The 12,649-nt window shown below is 28.1% G+C and overlaps 4 protein-coding genes across 10 annotated transcripts in view; 2 read left to right on the forward strand and 2 right to left on the reverse strand.

The window, feature by feature from the left end:
• The window catches only part of LOC126870823 (transcription elongation factor 1 homolog), a 222,825-nt gene that overhangs the window by 173,105 nt on the left and 37,071 nt on the right, over positions 1 to 12,649 (forward strand). The gene's annotated exons all lie outside the window — the stretch shown is intronic.
• Positions 240 to 4,835, reverse strand: LOC126870839 (RNA-binding protein 45). Of its 3 annotated transcripts, XM_050628909.1 has the most exons (7): positions 4,631 to 4,835; positions 3,817 to 4,272; positions 3,532 to 3,646; positions 2,639 to 3,429; positions 2,333 to 2,565; positions 2,105 to 2,236; positions 459 to 1,963 (listed from the first exon to the last, which is right to left on the reverse strand). In XM_050628909.1, the coding sequence occupies exons 2-6, from the start codon at positions 4,013 to 4,015 to the stop codon at positions 2,123 to 2,125; spliced, it is 1,452 nt and encodes a 483-aa protein (XP_050484866.1). In that variant the 5' UTR covers positions 4,016 to 4,272; positions 4,631 to 4,835; the 3' UTR covers positions 459 to 1,963; positions 2,105 to 2,122. The 3 variants fall into 3 exon arrangements, with proteins under 3 accessions (XP_050484864.1, XP_050484866.1, XP_050484863.1); XM_050628907.1 differs by lacking the exon at positions 459 to 1,963 and adding an exon at positions 240 to 352 and having other exon boundaries at positions 3,817 to 4,835; XM_050628906.1 differs by having other exon boundaries at positions 3,817 to 4,835.
• LOC126870840 (6-phosphogluconate dehydrogenase, decarboxylating) lies at positions 5,055 to 8,077 on the reverse strand. The gene is made up of 5 exons (XM_050628910.1): positions 7,786 to 8,077; positions 7,238 to 7,461; positions 6,366 to 6,610; positions 5,662 to 6,287; positions 5,055 to 5,589 (listed from the first exon to the last, which is right to left on the reverse strand). Exons 1-5 carry the CDS (start codon positions 7,794 to 7,796, stop codon positions 5,247 to 5,249), a joined length of 1,449 nt encoding a protein of 482 aa, XP_050484867.1. The 5' UTR covers positions 7,797 to 8,077; the 3' UTR covers positions 5,055 to 5,246.
• Positions 8,373 to 12,266, forward strand: LOC126870849 (ADP-ribosylation factor-like protein 5B). The gene is made up of 3 exons (XM_050628929.1): positions 8,373 to 9,107; positions 9,782 to 10,226; positions 10,301 to 12,266. The coding sequence occupies exons 1-3, from the start codon at positions 9,062 to 9,064 to the stop codon at positions 10,347 to 10,349; spliced, it is 540 nt and encodes a 179-aa protein (XP_050484886.1). The 5' UTR covers positions 8,373 to 9,061; the 3' UTR covers positions 10,350 to 12,266.

Below are 12,649 nucleotides of genomic sequence, written 5' to 3' on the forward strand. Positions count from 1 at the left end.
AAATTTAAGGCGATAGATCATATTCGAGAATCGATTAAAAATAACATAACGTACTCCTTTTTTATAAAAGTTATTTTATTGCACATTTTATGAGCATATTAAAGAAATATGCTAAAAATAAATTATAAACATGGTATACCTTAAAAGTGCAGTATAAAAGCGAAATGCGTAAACAAGTACAAATACAATAATCTTCTGATCGGCATAATGATCTCCGTCCAGTAATAAAAAGGAGGAACTATATAAAATTATAATTTATTCTTTATATTTTACGTTTTGTATATACAATAGTAGTATCTTACTCTGCTATATCACAGTCATCAGGTACACATCTTTGAATCCTTGAGATATCCTGAAAGTTAACAGAAAAAACACGTCAAGTTAATAAATTATAAACATAGTGTAAAATAGGATATTCTGTTCAGTGTGAAAAAAAAAAAAATAAGTGGAAGTCAGTGTGAGGTTTTGAATACTTAATGTGTATTTTAATATCACCAAATAAACAAGTCAGTTACAGTCTCCTAAAACATCATTGCGTATGGTCATTGAGTAGAACAGTCTAACACATGTACAAAAGTGTCCATCATAAAATGTTCATGTTGTGCGTCAATTATTGGTATTTGACAAATGTGATTATGGACATAATATTAATTTCCTAAGAAAACGTATTTTTTTCCAGGAAATTTGGTCTAATTATAGAAAACAACGTGTCAGTATATTTTATATACATGAATATATGTGATACTGAAACGATTCCAAAACAAGATTTACTCATAATACTTGAATGGAAAATTTCTTCTCATCTCTTCTCTGTCTGCAATTCTGTAATTACAGAAATTAATTTTGTTTTTACAGAAATATGTAACATAATTAAATTTGATTAATAATACATACTTTTAAGATGAATTACGCACATCTGGTGTAATTAAAATTAAGATTATTATTGTAAGCAACAATAAAACATAATATACATTTAGTCAAATATAGTTTTAATCTACACAAAAATATTTTTCAAATACGCTTCGTTATATTTATATTCATAAAAATATAATTTTGATTTATATCACGTAGAGTTGTAATCCATAAAACCATATTTGAAAAGTATTTAAAAATAAAAGTATTATTCTGCAGAATATATCTTGTTTTGGAATTTAAATTCTACGAAATATATTATTATTCGCAATTACGAAAATATTTCTTGAAACAGACACAAGAAATAAATTGCTTTACGTTTTCTTCCATACGTGCTATATCTAATAAAAGAATAGTACAGAACTATTGGATATAAATTATAAAGAAAAACTTGTTTTACTAATCCTAAAGCAGGTTATATTATAAAGCCTGTGCGAATAGATAAAATTAATATTATAATCAATAATTACATATTTCTTGTTTTACAATTAAGAATGTAAAATATTAAAAGATAATTTCATTTCATATTCTCTATTTTAAAATTATTCAATTTCCTTAATCATTAATGTATAAATTCATTCTTTTCTTTTTGTAAATTTGTTTGAATAAATTTTCATTTCAGTATAATTTTAATACAAAAGTATATATGCATTGATAAATACTCTTATCTGATTAATGTATATAGTATATTACCATACAACAATAAACACCTCGAGTATGCTCGATATCATATACCTTCCTTGCATTAAAAATACAAGTTCCAAATTTAACTAATTTCTTGTGTTCTATATGTTCTTAACTAGAATATTTAAGATCACTTTTCGCACAGGCCTTTTAAAATAATAAAATTAGGAAGTCAGGTGTACGTGTAACGACATGTAAGGATAAAGTAAAGTATCGTTAAAGTTTCAGTAACGTTGAAATCGCGAACGTAAGCGGTAGTTAAAAGTAGGTAGTTGGAGTTTCCTTGGATGCGGGCCCGACGTGGTCAAGTGAGTCTTAAAATTCGTCTCTTTTATTGCGTGCGTCCAGCTTGTGTATACCAGTCAGTCTGTGAAGACAAATAGAAAAATTACATTTTCTCCTGTTTTTCGAGTAAAGTAATCGTCAGTTACAACGTCAGGGTGTTAATATTTAATTGCCTCTCTCTTTCCCTCCTTTCTTTTTGCCATGTACTCAGCGATTTACTTACGAGGTATACAAAAAAAATTTAATTTTCGTCTTCGTCCGTTCGTAGTCGTTTCCTACGATCTTCACCGACATTACGCTCTTCTGCTTCTAATACTTTTAATCGAGATCCACAAATTTCTTGTCCATGTAAAACCTACGGTTATTATTTTATAGATTGATTATTACTGTTTAACTGTCTTATTTGTTTAGAAAAAGTCATTATGATGAAATAAAGCATGATAAAATATACCTCGATTGCTTCATTTGCACTTTGCACACTGGCATACTTTGCATAACCACAATTTTTCCCTGGAAGCATGTAAACATCTATAAGGTTCCCAAATCTACAGAAAGCATCTTTCATGGCATATATTGGAGGTACTGGAGGTCCGCATACAATGAAGCACCTTTTAGCAACCTCTGCATCTATACTAGCCATTGGTTGCACAGGTGGTAACTTCACACACATCGAATGCTCTAAACCTAATTATGTAAAAATACAATTAAACACAAAAATCATACATTATCACATTATGTAGATAAAATAATCTCTCACTTGGTGCAGTTAATCCCGCAGCTTGAATTAAAGATGTAGCTTGAGCAATAGTTTCAGCTAAATGTGCCAAATCTGTCCTAGCACTAGCAATTCCAGCAGCAGAACTACCAGGTTTTATTGCATTTTTTGGTGGAGCACTTGATAAATCTGGCTTAACTATCATCCTATGACCGGGAGGATATTCAAAACCATGAAATTTTTCTCTTGCATATGCTGCTGCACTAGGATTAGAATATACTACAACAGCCTGGCCCCTTGGCATTCTATATCGTACATCATTTTTCAAATGACAATAATCCAATCCAGGTACAATGTCAAATAATTTCCATAATTGATCTTGGTTCAATGCTGGATGTGCAATCACTTGCAAATGTGTATAACCTTCAGAATTAGGATAATTTGTGGCAATTTCTAAACTAATACTACTCTTTCCAAAATTTGATGAACTATAACCTCCACCAGCGCTATCATAATGAGAAGATAGTCCATTGTTATATTTCACATCAATATGTTCGGGTTTTGGTTTTTTTGGTTCTGCAAATACAGCCTTGTATTTCCTATCACATTCTTCAAATGCTTTCGCTGCACTAGATACTTTTTGAAATTTTACATAACCAAAGCCTTTTGATTCATTCGTATTTCTATCTTTAACTACTGTTGCATATTCTATAGATCCAAACTTTGAAAATTCTCGATGAAGCTCACCATCTGTCATAGACTTAGGTAATACACAAAAGAGACGAACCCATCTTTCTTCTTCATTTGTTTCTCTGACAGATCCTTGATCACGACTGTAACAAATATCTAGATTTTCACATTTATCAACAAATAAATATATGAACATAGAATAAAGTTTTTCAAGGATATTTTGGAATAACTATTATAATTCTTACTTTGAAGCAATCATTACTTTAATAGGTCTTCCAACAGAACCCAACATTTTTCCATTCATCTCTTCAAGAGCAAAAGCTGCCTCTGATGTTTTTGAAAATTTGATGTATGTGACTCCTAAACAAGGTAAACAAGACGCATTACTTTTCAAATGTTTGAAAAAAGCATATAAATAAACAATTTTCATAAATAAACAATGTGTATATAGATAAATTTAAAAATATGTAAAAGATGATTAAAAAGAAAATAAAGTCTTATTGATTTCTTGTGTAGACAAGAGAAATTACCTTTATTTTCCCCCGTCGTTCGATCTTTCACTACCCAAATATCTTCGATCTTCCCAAACTTTTCAAAAGCTTTTCTAAGATCATCTTCTTCAAGACTTTTGTGGCATATAACAAATAAACGTGAATTCGGTGGATCATCATTTTTTGATCTTAAATCCGTTTGCGAATAGTATGAATCCCTTTCCCTGTGGTCAGCCATTTTGCAAATGAATGATGCAGAATACGTCGCCCGTCTATGGTCAGTAAAGCCGATGTGCTTCAGGGACGGCACAAATAGGGTTCGACGAGATCAGTTTCTCACATGTATGTAAGTAACGTATGTACATAGGTATGTAGTATTAGAGTATTTTTCAGAGTTTCATAGATGAAACATACTACAAAGTATTAGTTTGCTCTTAATATTCTCTAAACTTCATTATTATGAAATTACAATAAAAACTTCCTTTACACTTCTATCTAAAAGAAAGATACGTACATATTACTTAAAATAAACCAAATATTATATTTATTAAAATACCAACGTTATCATACAATCGTATAAATTGAAATTGATGTTATTTGAGTACCAATGAAAATAAGGAAGACGTATATAATTATGCTAATTACATATAATGTATGCTAGTTTAAGCTATACGAGGTTTTATTTAACTTTGGTGAATCATGGCGCGAAATTATTTTTACTTGGATTTCCATTTTAGTCGATATGAGTATATTGTCAATCTAAATGTTATATTCTTATTAAGTTTTTAAATTTAAAATTAGGTGTTTAATAAATTTTTTTAATATACTAAAAAAGCTATTTAGAATCACATACATGTATTGTTATTTGAAAACGTGACATAGTCATGATTGTAACGACAAATAGGTTAGATAAATTACTTCCGCATTGATTTCACGAGAATGACGAGCGACTTCACAAGTCATGCTCTACTATTTTTTCATAATACAGACTTTCTTATACGAAAGCATATGTACATAGGTAGGTGTATGTTAGAAATTATTACTGCTTTCATTTCCTGGATAAATATACAGTTTCCTGATACACACGCGCGCGCGCGCGCACTCACACATATATATGCATGCAAGTGTATATTGGCCTATCATTTTATTGTATAAAATTGTATGTAAGTATGTATATTGTATTTTAGTAAAGTAATGTATTATAGAAGAATAATAATCTTTATTTTTGAAAAATATCAGTTTATAATTCAAGAAAGAACAAATAATTTATACACATATACAAATGTATGTAATATATTTTTTTAGTAAACTTGTATCTTTTTAAACAAAATATTTTCAGCAGTTTTACATAACCAGTTATTATTATCAGACCTAATACATATTGATAGATTTATCAACCATAACATTAACCTCAACTGTAACATTAACTGTATGTACATTTTATTAGCATAAAAATATGTTAGTAATTATTATACATCATATGTAGATGCAGATACATTTCCACCATGCCCAGTCCAATTAGTATGTACAAATTTTCCTTCTTGGCCAAGTAATTCATATGTGTGAGCTCCAAAGTAATCTCGTTGAGCTTGAAGTAAATTTGCTGGAAGTCGAGCTGTTCTATAGCCATCATAGAAAGCTAAAGCAGTTGATAATGCAGGAGTTGCTATGCCTAATGTTACAGCTGTAGATACTACTATCCGAGCACTAGCTTGACATTCTTTCATTGCATTAGCAAAGAAATCATCTAATAATAAATTGGAAAGTTTTGGATTCTTTTCAAATGCTGTTTTTATATTTCCCAAAAATGCACTAAAAGCAAAAATTAAATGATAAATTATTGTTACTAAAATTATTATAAAATTTCCATAAAAATCTGTGTACCTTCTTATAATACATCCACCTCTCCACATAAGAGCTATACCACCATAATTCAAATTCCAATTGTGAATTTTAGCAGCCTCTCTTAATAACATAAATCCTTGTGCATAGGAAATAATTTTGGAGGCATAGAGAGCTTTCTTCAAATGCTCTAAGAACTGTTTCTTGTCGCCTTGATATATAGCATCAGGACCTTGCAATACCGAGCTTGCTTCTATTCTTTCACTTTGTAAGGCAGAAAGGCATCTAGCAAAGACTGATTCTCCTATTAGAGTTACAGGTACTCCATAATCTAGTGCTGCAATAGCTGTCCACTTTCCAGTTCCTTTTTGACCAGCTGTATCCCTAATTCGCTCTAATAAATATCCTTTTTCATCCTTATATTTAAGGATATCTTTCGTAATTTCAATTAAAAATGAGTCAAGTTCTCCTTTATTCCAATCTTCAAAGACCTGACTCATCTCTTCTGGATTAAGTTTTAAACCATTTCGCATAATGTGATATGCTTCGCAAATAAGTTGCATATCACCATACTCAATACCATTATGTACCATTTTTACGAAGTGTCCTGCACCTCTTTCGCCAACCCAATCACAACAAGGTTCTCTATTAACTTTTGCGCAGATTGACTAAAAAAATATATACGCTTAAGTAATTTATATTATACATTAAATAAATAATCATATTTCAATGCTAAAAAAAATCACCTGAAAGATTTGTTTAATATGTGGCCAAGCTTTGGGATTTCCACCTGGCATTAAAGATGGTCCATATCGAGCACCATCTTCACCTCCACTAACACCACTACCAACAAATAGAATTCCTTTCTTTTCTAGTTCCTTAGTTCGTCTATCAGTATCCTGGTACTCAGAGTTACCACCATCAATAATAATATCTTCAGGAGACAATAAAGGTACTAATTGTTCAATAAATGCATCCACAGCAGCACCAGCTTTAAAGATGATATAGTATTGTACATGATTATTTCAATTACATAAAATTCTCAGGTAAACTATATGAAGAAAATAAAAGAAGAATGCTAGTCTCGACCTACAGTGAGAGTTATAAGGATAGTATCAAAGCCATAGAACTAAAAAGATCTAAATACTTAGATATGAAAATACTGCTTCTAGTAACAAAATTAATGCACAAATAACACTAATAGTAATGATAATTGAAAAGAGTTATAAATACAAAATAAACAAAAGTACAGAATGTAGAATATGCAATAGATGGAAATTAGAAGCCAAGTCTTAACTAACCCATATACTCATATACAAAGAAGTAAGACCAAAATGGATAGAAAATGGTAAAGTAATACAGATTTTAAAGAGTTATGATCCCTCTGCTTATAACATTAGAAAGAAAACAGAAATCTAAAAAAGACATGAAGTATATCACTATATACTAGTTAACGAAAGACTGAAAGATATACAAACTACACTAAGTATACTATCTGAAACAACTAGTATCACTACAAATACACATCTAAATACAAGTTTAGGAGTAGTAATAGATTTAACAAGTTTGGGAGGTCAAATTCTTGTTCTCAAATTTATAATTTATAACAGGAATTTACCTTTTACTAAAAGCATTACTCTTTTTGGTGATTTTAGTTTGTCTACCATTTCTTTCAATGAATATGCACCAATTATTTTTGTGCCCTTTGCTTCATTTTCCAAAAAAGATTTGACTTTCTCTGTTGTACGGTTGTAGGCACACACCACAAATCCATGATCATTCATGTTTAGGATTAAATTCTGACCCATAACAGCCAACCCAATAAGGGCAATATCAGCAACTCTATAAAGTAAATTATGTTTTTTATTAAATTAGGAGTCACTTGAAAATATATCTTTTACATTATACATATCTCATACATTATATGTTACATATTACAATATATATAAATGAAAATTTGATTTTCTAAATTAATTTATAATATTTAGTATAATATTTATATTATATTTATTCTTCTTTTTACTTTTTTAAATTAATTAATTACTTATTAAAATTCACTCGAATAGAAATGGTTATATAAACTACATTATCATAAAAACAATTATCTACATTCTTTTTACAAATTTAAATTTTTAATATATCGGAAATAATGTAAAGATGACTCACGGTTTACTCATTTTAATAAGTATTATTTTTCAAAATAAGATGTGTTTTGTTCTCTTTGGTTTTATATCAAAGCAACAAGTGGCCGAATGCTTTCCCACAAAGATTAAGAATGAATGTTCATACTGGAGTAGATTCGACATCAGCCGACATTTCGTAAGCCAATCGCAGTGCACAAGGTCAACGTAATGTTAACACACTATGGAGACTATTAAAACGTTTCATAATGTTATCACTATTTAGATATATTATAAATGTAATATTAAATGATAATTAAAACGATGGGAAATTCGAACTTTTCATTTTATTATTTCACCTCCTGAAAAACAGCCTTTATAAAGATAGTATTCTACAGAATTTTCAAATATTTATTACATTTAAAAAAATTTTACATTATAGTGTAGAAGAAATAACTAGATAAATCTGATTAATTTGTTAAAAATTGTGTATTTAACAATTTATAAATGTTTATAAAATATAAAATATTTATAACTTTTTACAACATATAAAATGTGTAATCTTTTTTGTTCTAAGGCATTAAAATTTAAAGTTTAATTTATATTTTAACCTATATAATAAAATTGTTGCTATTAAAAGGTTTAAATTAATGTTTGTATTATATTGATTATAATCTTTAACATTACAGTTTATCTTAATACAATATAAGATAATATCAGATGATATCAAGTTTTTATAATTATGTGAACTTCGTTCAGTTACATTCACTATAACCAGTTCCCTTGTTTTTTTAAAGGAGAAGATAGTGATTCAGCAAAATCGGTTAGGTAATCTTAGTCAAGAGAATTTCGTTCTAAGAGTTTTAAGTGTTTTCGTTTTACGCGCGTTTAATTAAGTATCCTTTAGCTCCAATCAGTTTACATATATACAGAACTGACATCGCTTTCAGTTATTGCTAAACGATGATTGGACACATCGAACGTATGGATGTTTTAATTGGGAAAGCAACATGTCGCGATTTGCTTGATTAGATTAGGGAAGGTTTTCGTATACATATTTCTTTCACTTTTGGGTTATCCTTACTGTATTTTCAACAGTTTACAACAGTTCTTAAGTATATATTTCACATCATAATGTATCAATAATGAAGCAAATTTACTACAAACATATTGCAAAGGAACTTGACAGAAAAGTGTACATAACCCTCTGACAATGAAATGTCCCACTTCTGCAACTAAATACATCTTTTTTATCGAGAAAAAGACACTACAGAAACACGATTAAATAAATATTAACTGAGTGGTTTACTGTTTTGGTCAATATGGGATTATTATTTGCAAAGTTGTGGAGTCTCTTTGGCAATGAAGGTAAATTTATCATATGTAGTAACAATATTGTGTCACAATTATTGTATTGTTTTATGTGTGTCATCATATAAAATTAAAATTGCAATAAATTTATGCTTAATAATAAGTGAAAAATGATGATCAGTTATTAAAATCATATGAGCAAAAGTCGTGTTCCTTCTTTTTTTTACTTTAATGATATACAAAAATAATTCATAAAATTTAGCAATAATAAATTTACTCAGATAATATAAAACCTATATTAACTTCATGACTATATTCTCTATATTTATATGCTTAAAAAGGATATGGATATAATAGCTTTTTCTGATCACAAAAAATTTAAGAATAGATACAATGATAAAAAATAGAAAGTTTGAAATAAATGAATTATAAACCTTGACATATGCTAGTGTGAATACAAATTATAGTTACAAGTGAAACTGTTCTTTGTGAGTTTGCTAATTACTCTTGTAATTAATATATTTTTGTTAAAATTGTTTTAAATTTTCATTGTCCTACTTTAAACATATGTTAACATATGTTTTCCATATATTTTTCTTTCACATTATAAGATGAATACTTAACACTTTTGAATACATAATTCAAATAACTATAATTTAAACTATTAAATTTTCTAATTATAATTCATCAAATTTTTATTTAAATGTAATCAAAATCTTTTTATTTTTCAGAACATAAAATAGTAATGGTAGGGTTAGATAATGCTGGTAAAACTACTATATTATACCAGTTCCTAATGAATGAAGTTGTTCATACATCACCAACTATTGGATCCAATGTTGAAGAAGTTGTTTGGAAAAATATTCATTTCATAATGTGGGATTTGGGTGGACAACAAAGCCTGAGAGCTGCATGGTCCACATATTATACTAATACTGAGTTTATTATTATGGTTATAGATAGTACAGATAGGGAAAGACTTGGTGTAATAAGAGAAGAATTGTACTCAATGTTAAATCATGAAGAATTAAGCAAAGCTAATGTCTTAGTTTATGCTAATAAACAAGACTTAAAAGGTAGCATGACAGCTGCTGAAATTTCTAGACAACTAGATTTAACTTCCATTAAAAAACATCAATGGCACATACAAAGCTGTTGTGCACTTACTGGAGAGGGGTAAAAAGAGATTCATTATTAGAGTTACAATCCTATTTATGAAACAAGGTTATTAATGACTTGTAATGTTTTAGGCTTTATCAAGGTCTTGAGTGGATTGTTGGACGTTTAAAAAAGACATGACGTACATTATGAGGATTGATTTTAAATATAATAAGATATCTAAACTGTAAAGTATATGTTCAATGTAAGTTACTGTGCCACTCTACGATTGTACAAATGATATAAGAATGAATGATCTTTTTCAAATGGTACATTAGCTTCATGCATAACTTAAAGTGTAACTGCATATATTGATTAACATTATTGCTGCAGACACTTAATATATCAAGTGGTGGACGGGTAAATTTTGTCTCATCTATTAATGTGATATAAGATATAATGGTAAATGATTATGATATAAAACTAAAATAATGTTTTAACTATTCTCTGTGTAAAATATATTCAAAAGATTATGTTATAAGAAAATGGAAAAATTTAGAATATCCAGAGTCTTTTATAGAAAATATTGTTGCATTAAGAGAAGTATCTATAGTAAAAATTTTTTTATCTGTGTATAAGAAAATATATATATTATAAACACTTTACAACAGGACTGCCAAATTTAATGTATGGTCTATGAGCACATCCGATTATTTATAGCTATAAATGCTATATTAAAATTGCAGTCTGAAAACTATAAAATTTTATTTTTGATTCAATAACAAATGTAGTGAAAATATTGCATGCGTATTTGAAGGATAAAGAATTTAATCTTGATCCCGTCCACCTTTGTTTATATAACAATAAAGATAGATGAGGTATTTCTATTTGTTCTATTGAGTTATGCACAGATAAAAATTATTTAACCTGTGCAGTTTTCAAAAATATACCTATGTACATAGTTTTTTATACTTCACATTAATAGTAAACACTTGTAAAAAGTCAACTTCAATTTAGCACCAATTAAACCACATATTTTTCAACGTTCTGTACAAGAATTTAAATATTTCTTAATACTTGATACTGCAAACATCTTCAAGAATTTCAAGGCAAATTATTCAACCAATCTAATCAAACATTTAGAAGCAGAAAACTGCTCTGTGATACGAGTATTCAACAGTGAGATGGTTGTTTATTGGGAATATTTAATTCCATTTGTATGCAAAATATTACAAAGATGTGTTTTATACAAAACTCATTTGATTGTTAAAATATATCTATTGTATTCTTCAATATATGTATTATGAATTTTTTTAAGTATTACTAATGTCTAACTATCCTATTAACAGCTGTCTCATTTATTTTATTTACTTCATGATTATAGTAATTAATTTTTCTATAGCTAAAAATACTCTAGTATTTGACAATTACTAAAATTTAGAACACACACGTTAGTAACATATGAGAAAGACGATTGTAGAAGTTGTTAACATCATCGTATGAAAGACAAATGCCGTCTAAAACAAGAGTGAGATCATACATTTAACATTTCATAAGAATAAATAGCAGTTTTCTCATATTGAGAAAAGAAGCAATTAATTGTCTTAATTATGACATATTATTACAAATACACAATATTATAATATATACTGTCGTTAACAAAGCTTTCATTATATAGAAGTTTTGAAATACAGTACAACATATAGGTTGTTTAATTTCATTACTATATAACTTTCATTATATAAGTCATGTGAATCAGATATATGTGTTTGCATTTAAGCTTCTTATATGATTAGATATTAATCAAACAAAATTTCAAAAATTAACAAGTTTAAAAATGTTTGTTTTAAATTGGTTATTTTTAATTGATTAACATAGCAAGCATGAAATGTTTACATATAAGATTGTTAATTAACATAAGGACTGAGATTAATGTAAAATAAATTTATCAAACTTTCTTTTATGAGATGTCAAAAAAGAACTACGTACTGTAATATACAATTTCCTATCCTGTTTATCCGATTTTATTAATTAAAATTACGGTATAATACAATGAGATTATAAAACAAATTATGTACATGCTATATTAATTCGAATAAATGAGCAGTAACTTTTTTACATTTCTGTTTTAAAATTCTTTTAAATTATATATTTTACTATATTTTATTCCTTCCTTTCATATATGAATAATAATTAAAATGTATAATAAATAAACAGTGTAAATTGTTTAGAAAGTATCTGCAGGTGATAGAAATTACGAAATTCCGAAGAAACAATTTCTAATGGTCTAGTAATCGAACGGTAAAAGCTTTGAAAATTTCTTCACCATTGCGAAAAAATTACTTATCGCTCTCCACTACTCTCACACTCACGGAAAACTTTCCCCTCCCATAGATAAAGATCCACGGAAAGGAGGTGATCGATACAAGATACAATGATTGGCAATATTATTATATATATTGGTAATATTAACAATTAATAAATCGATGGACGAGCCGAAA

Source organism: Bombus huntii, chromosome 11 (assembly GCF_024542735.1).
Source record: "Bombus huntii isolate Logan2020A chromosome 11, iyBomHunt1.1, whole genome shotgun sequence".
Taxonomy (NCBI): domain Eukaryota; kingdom Metazoa; phylum Arthropoda; class Insecta; order Hymenoptera; family Apidae; genus Bombus; species Bombus huntii.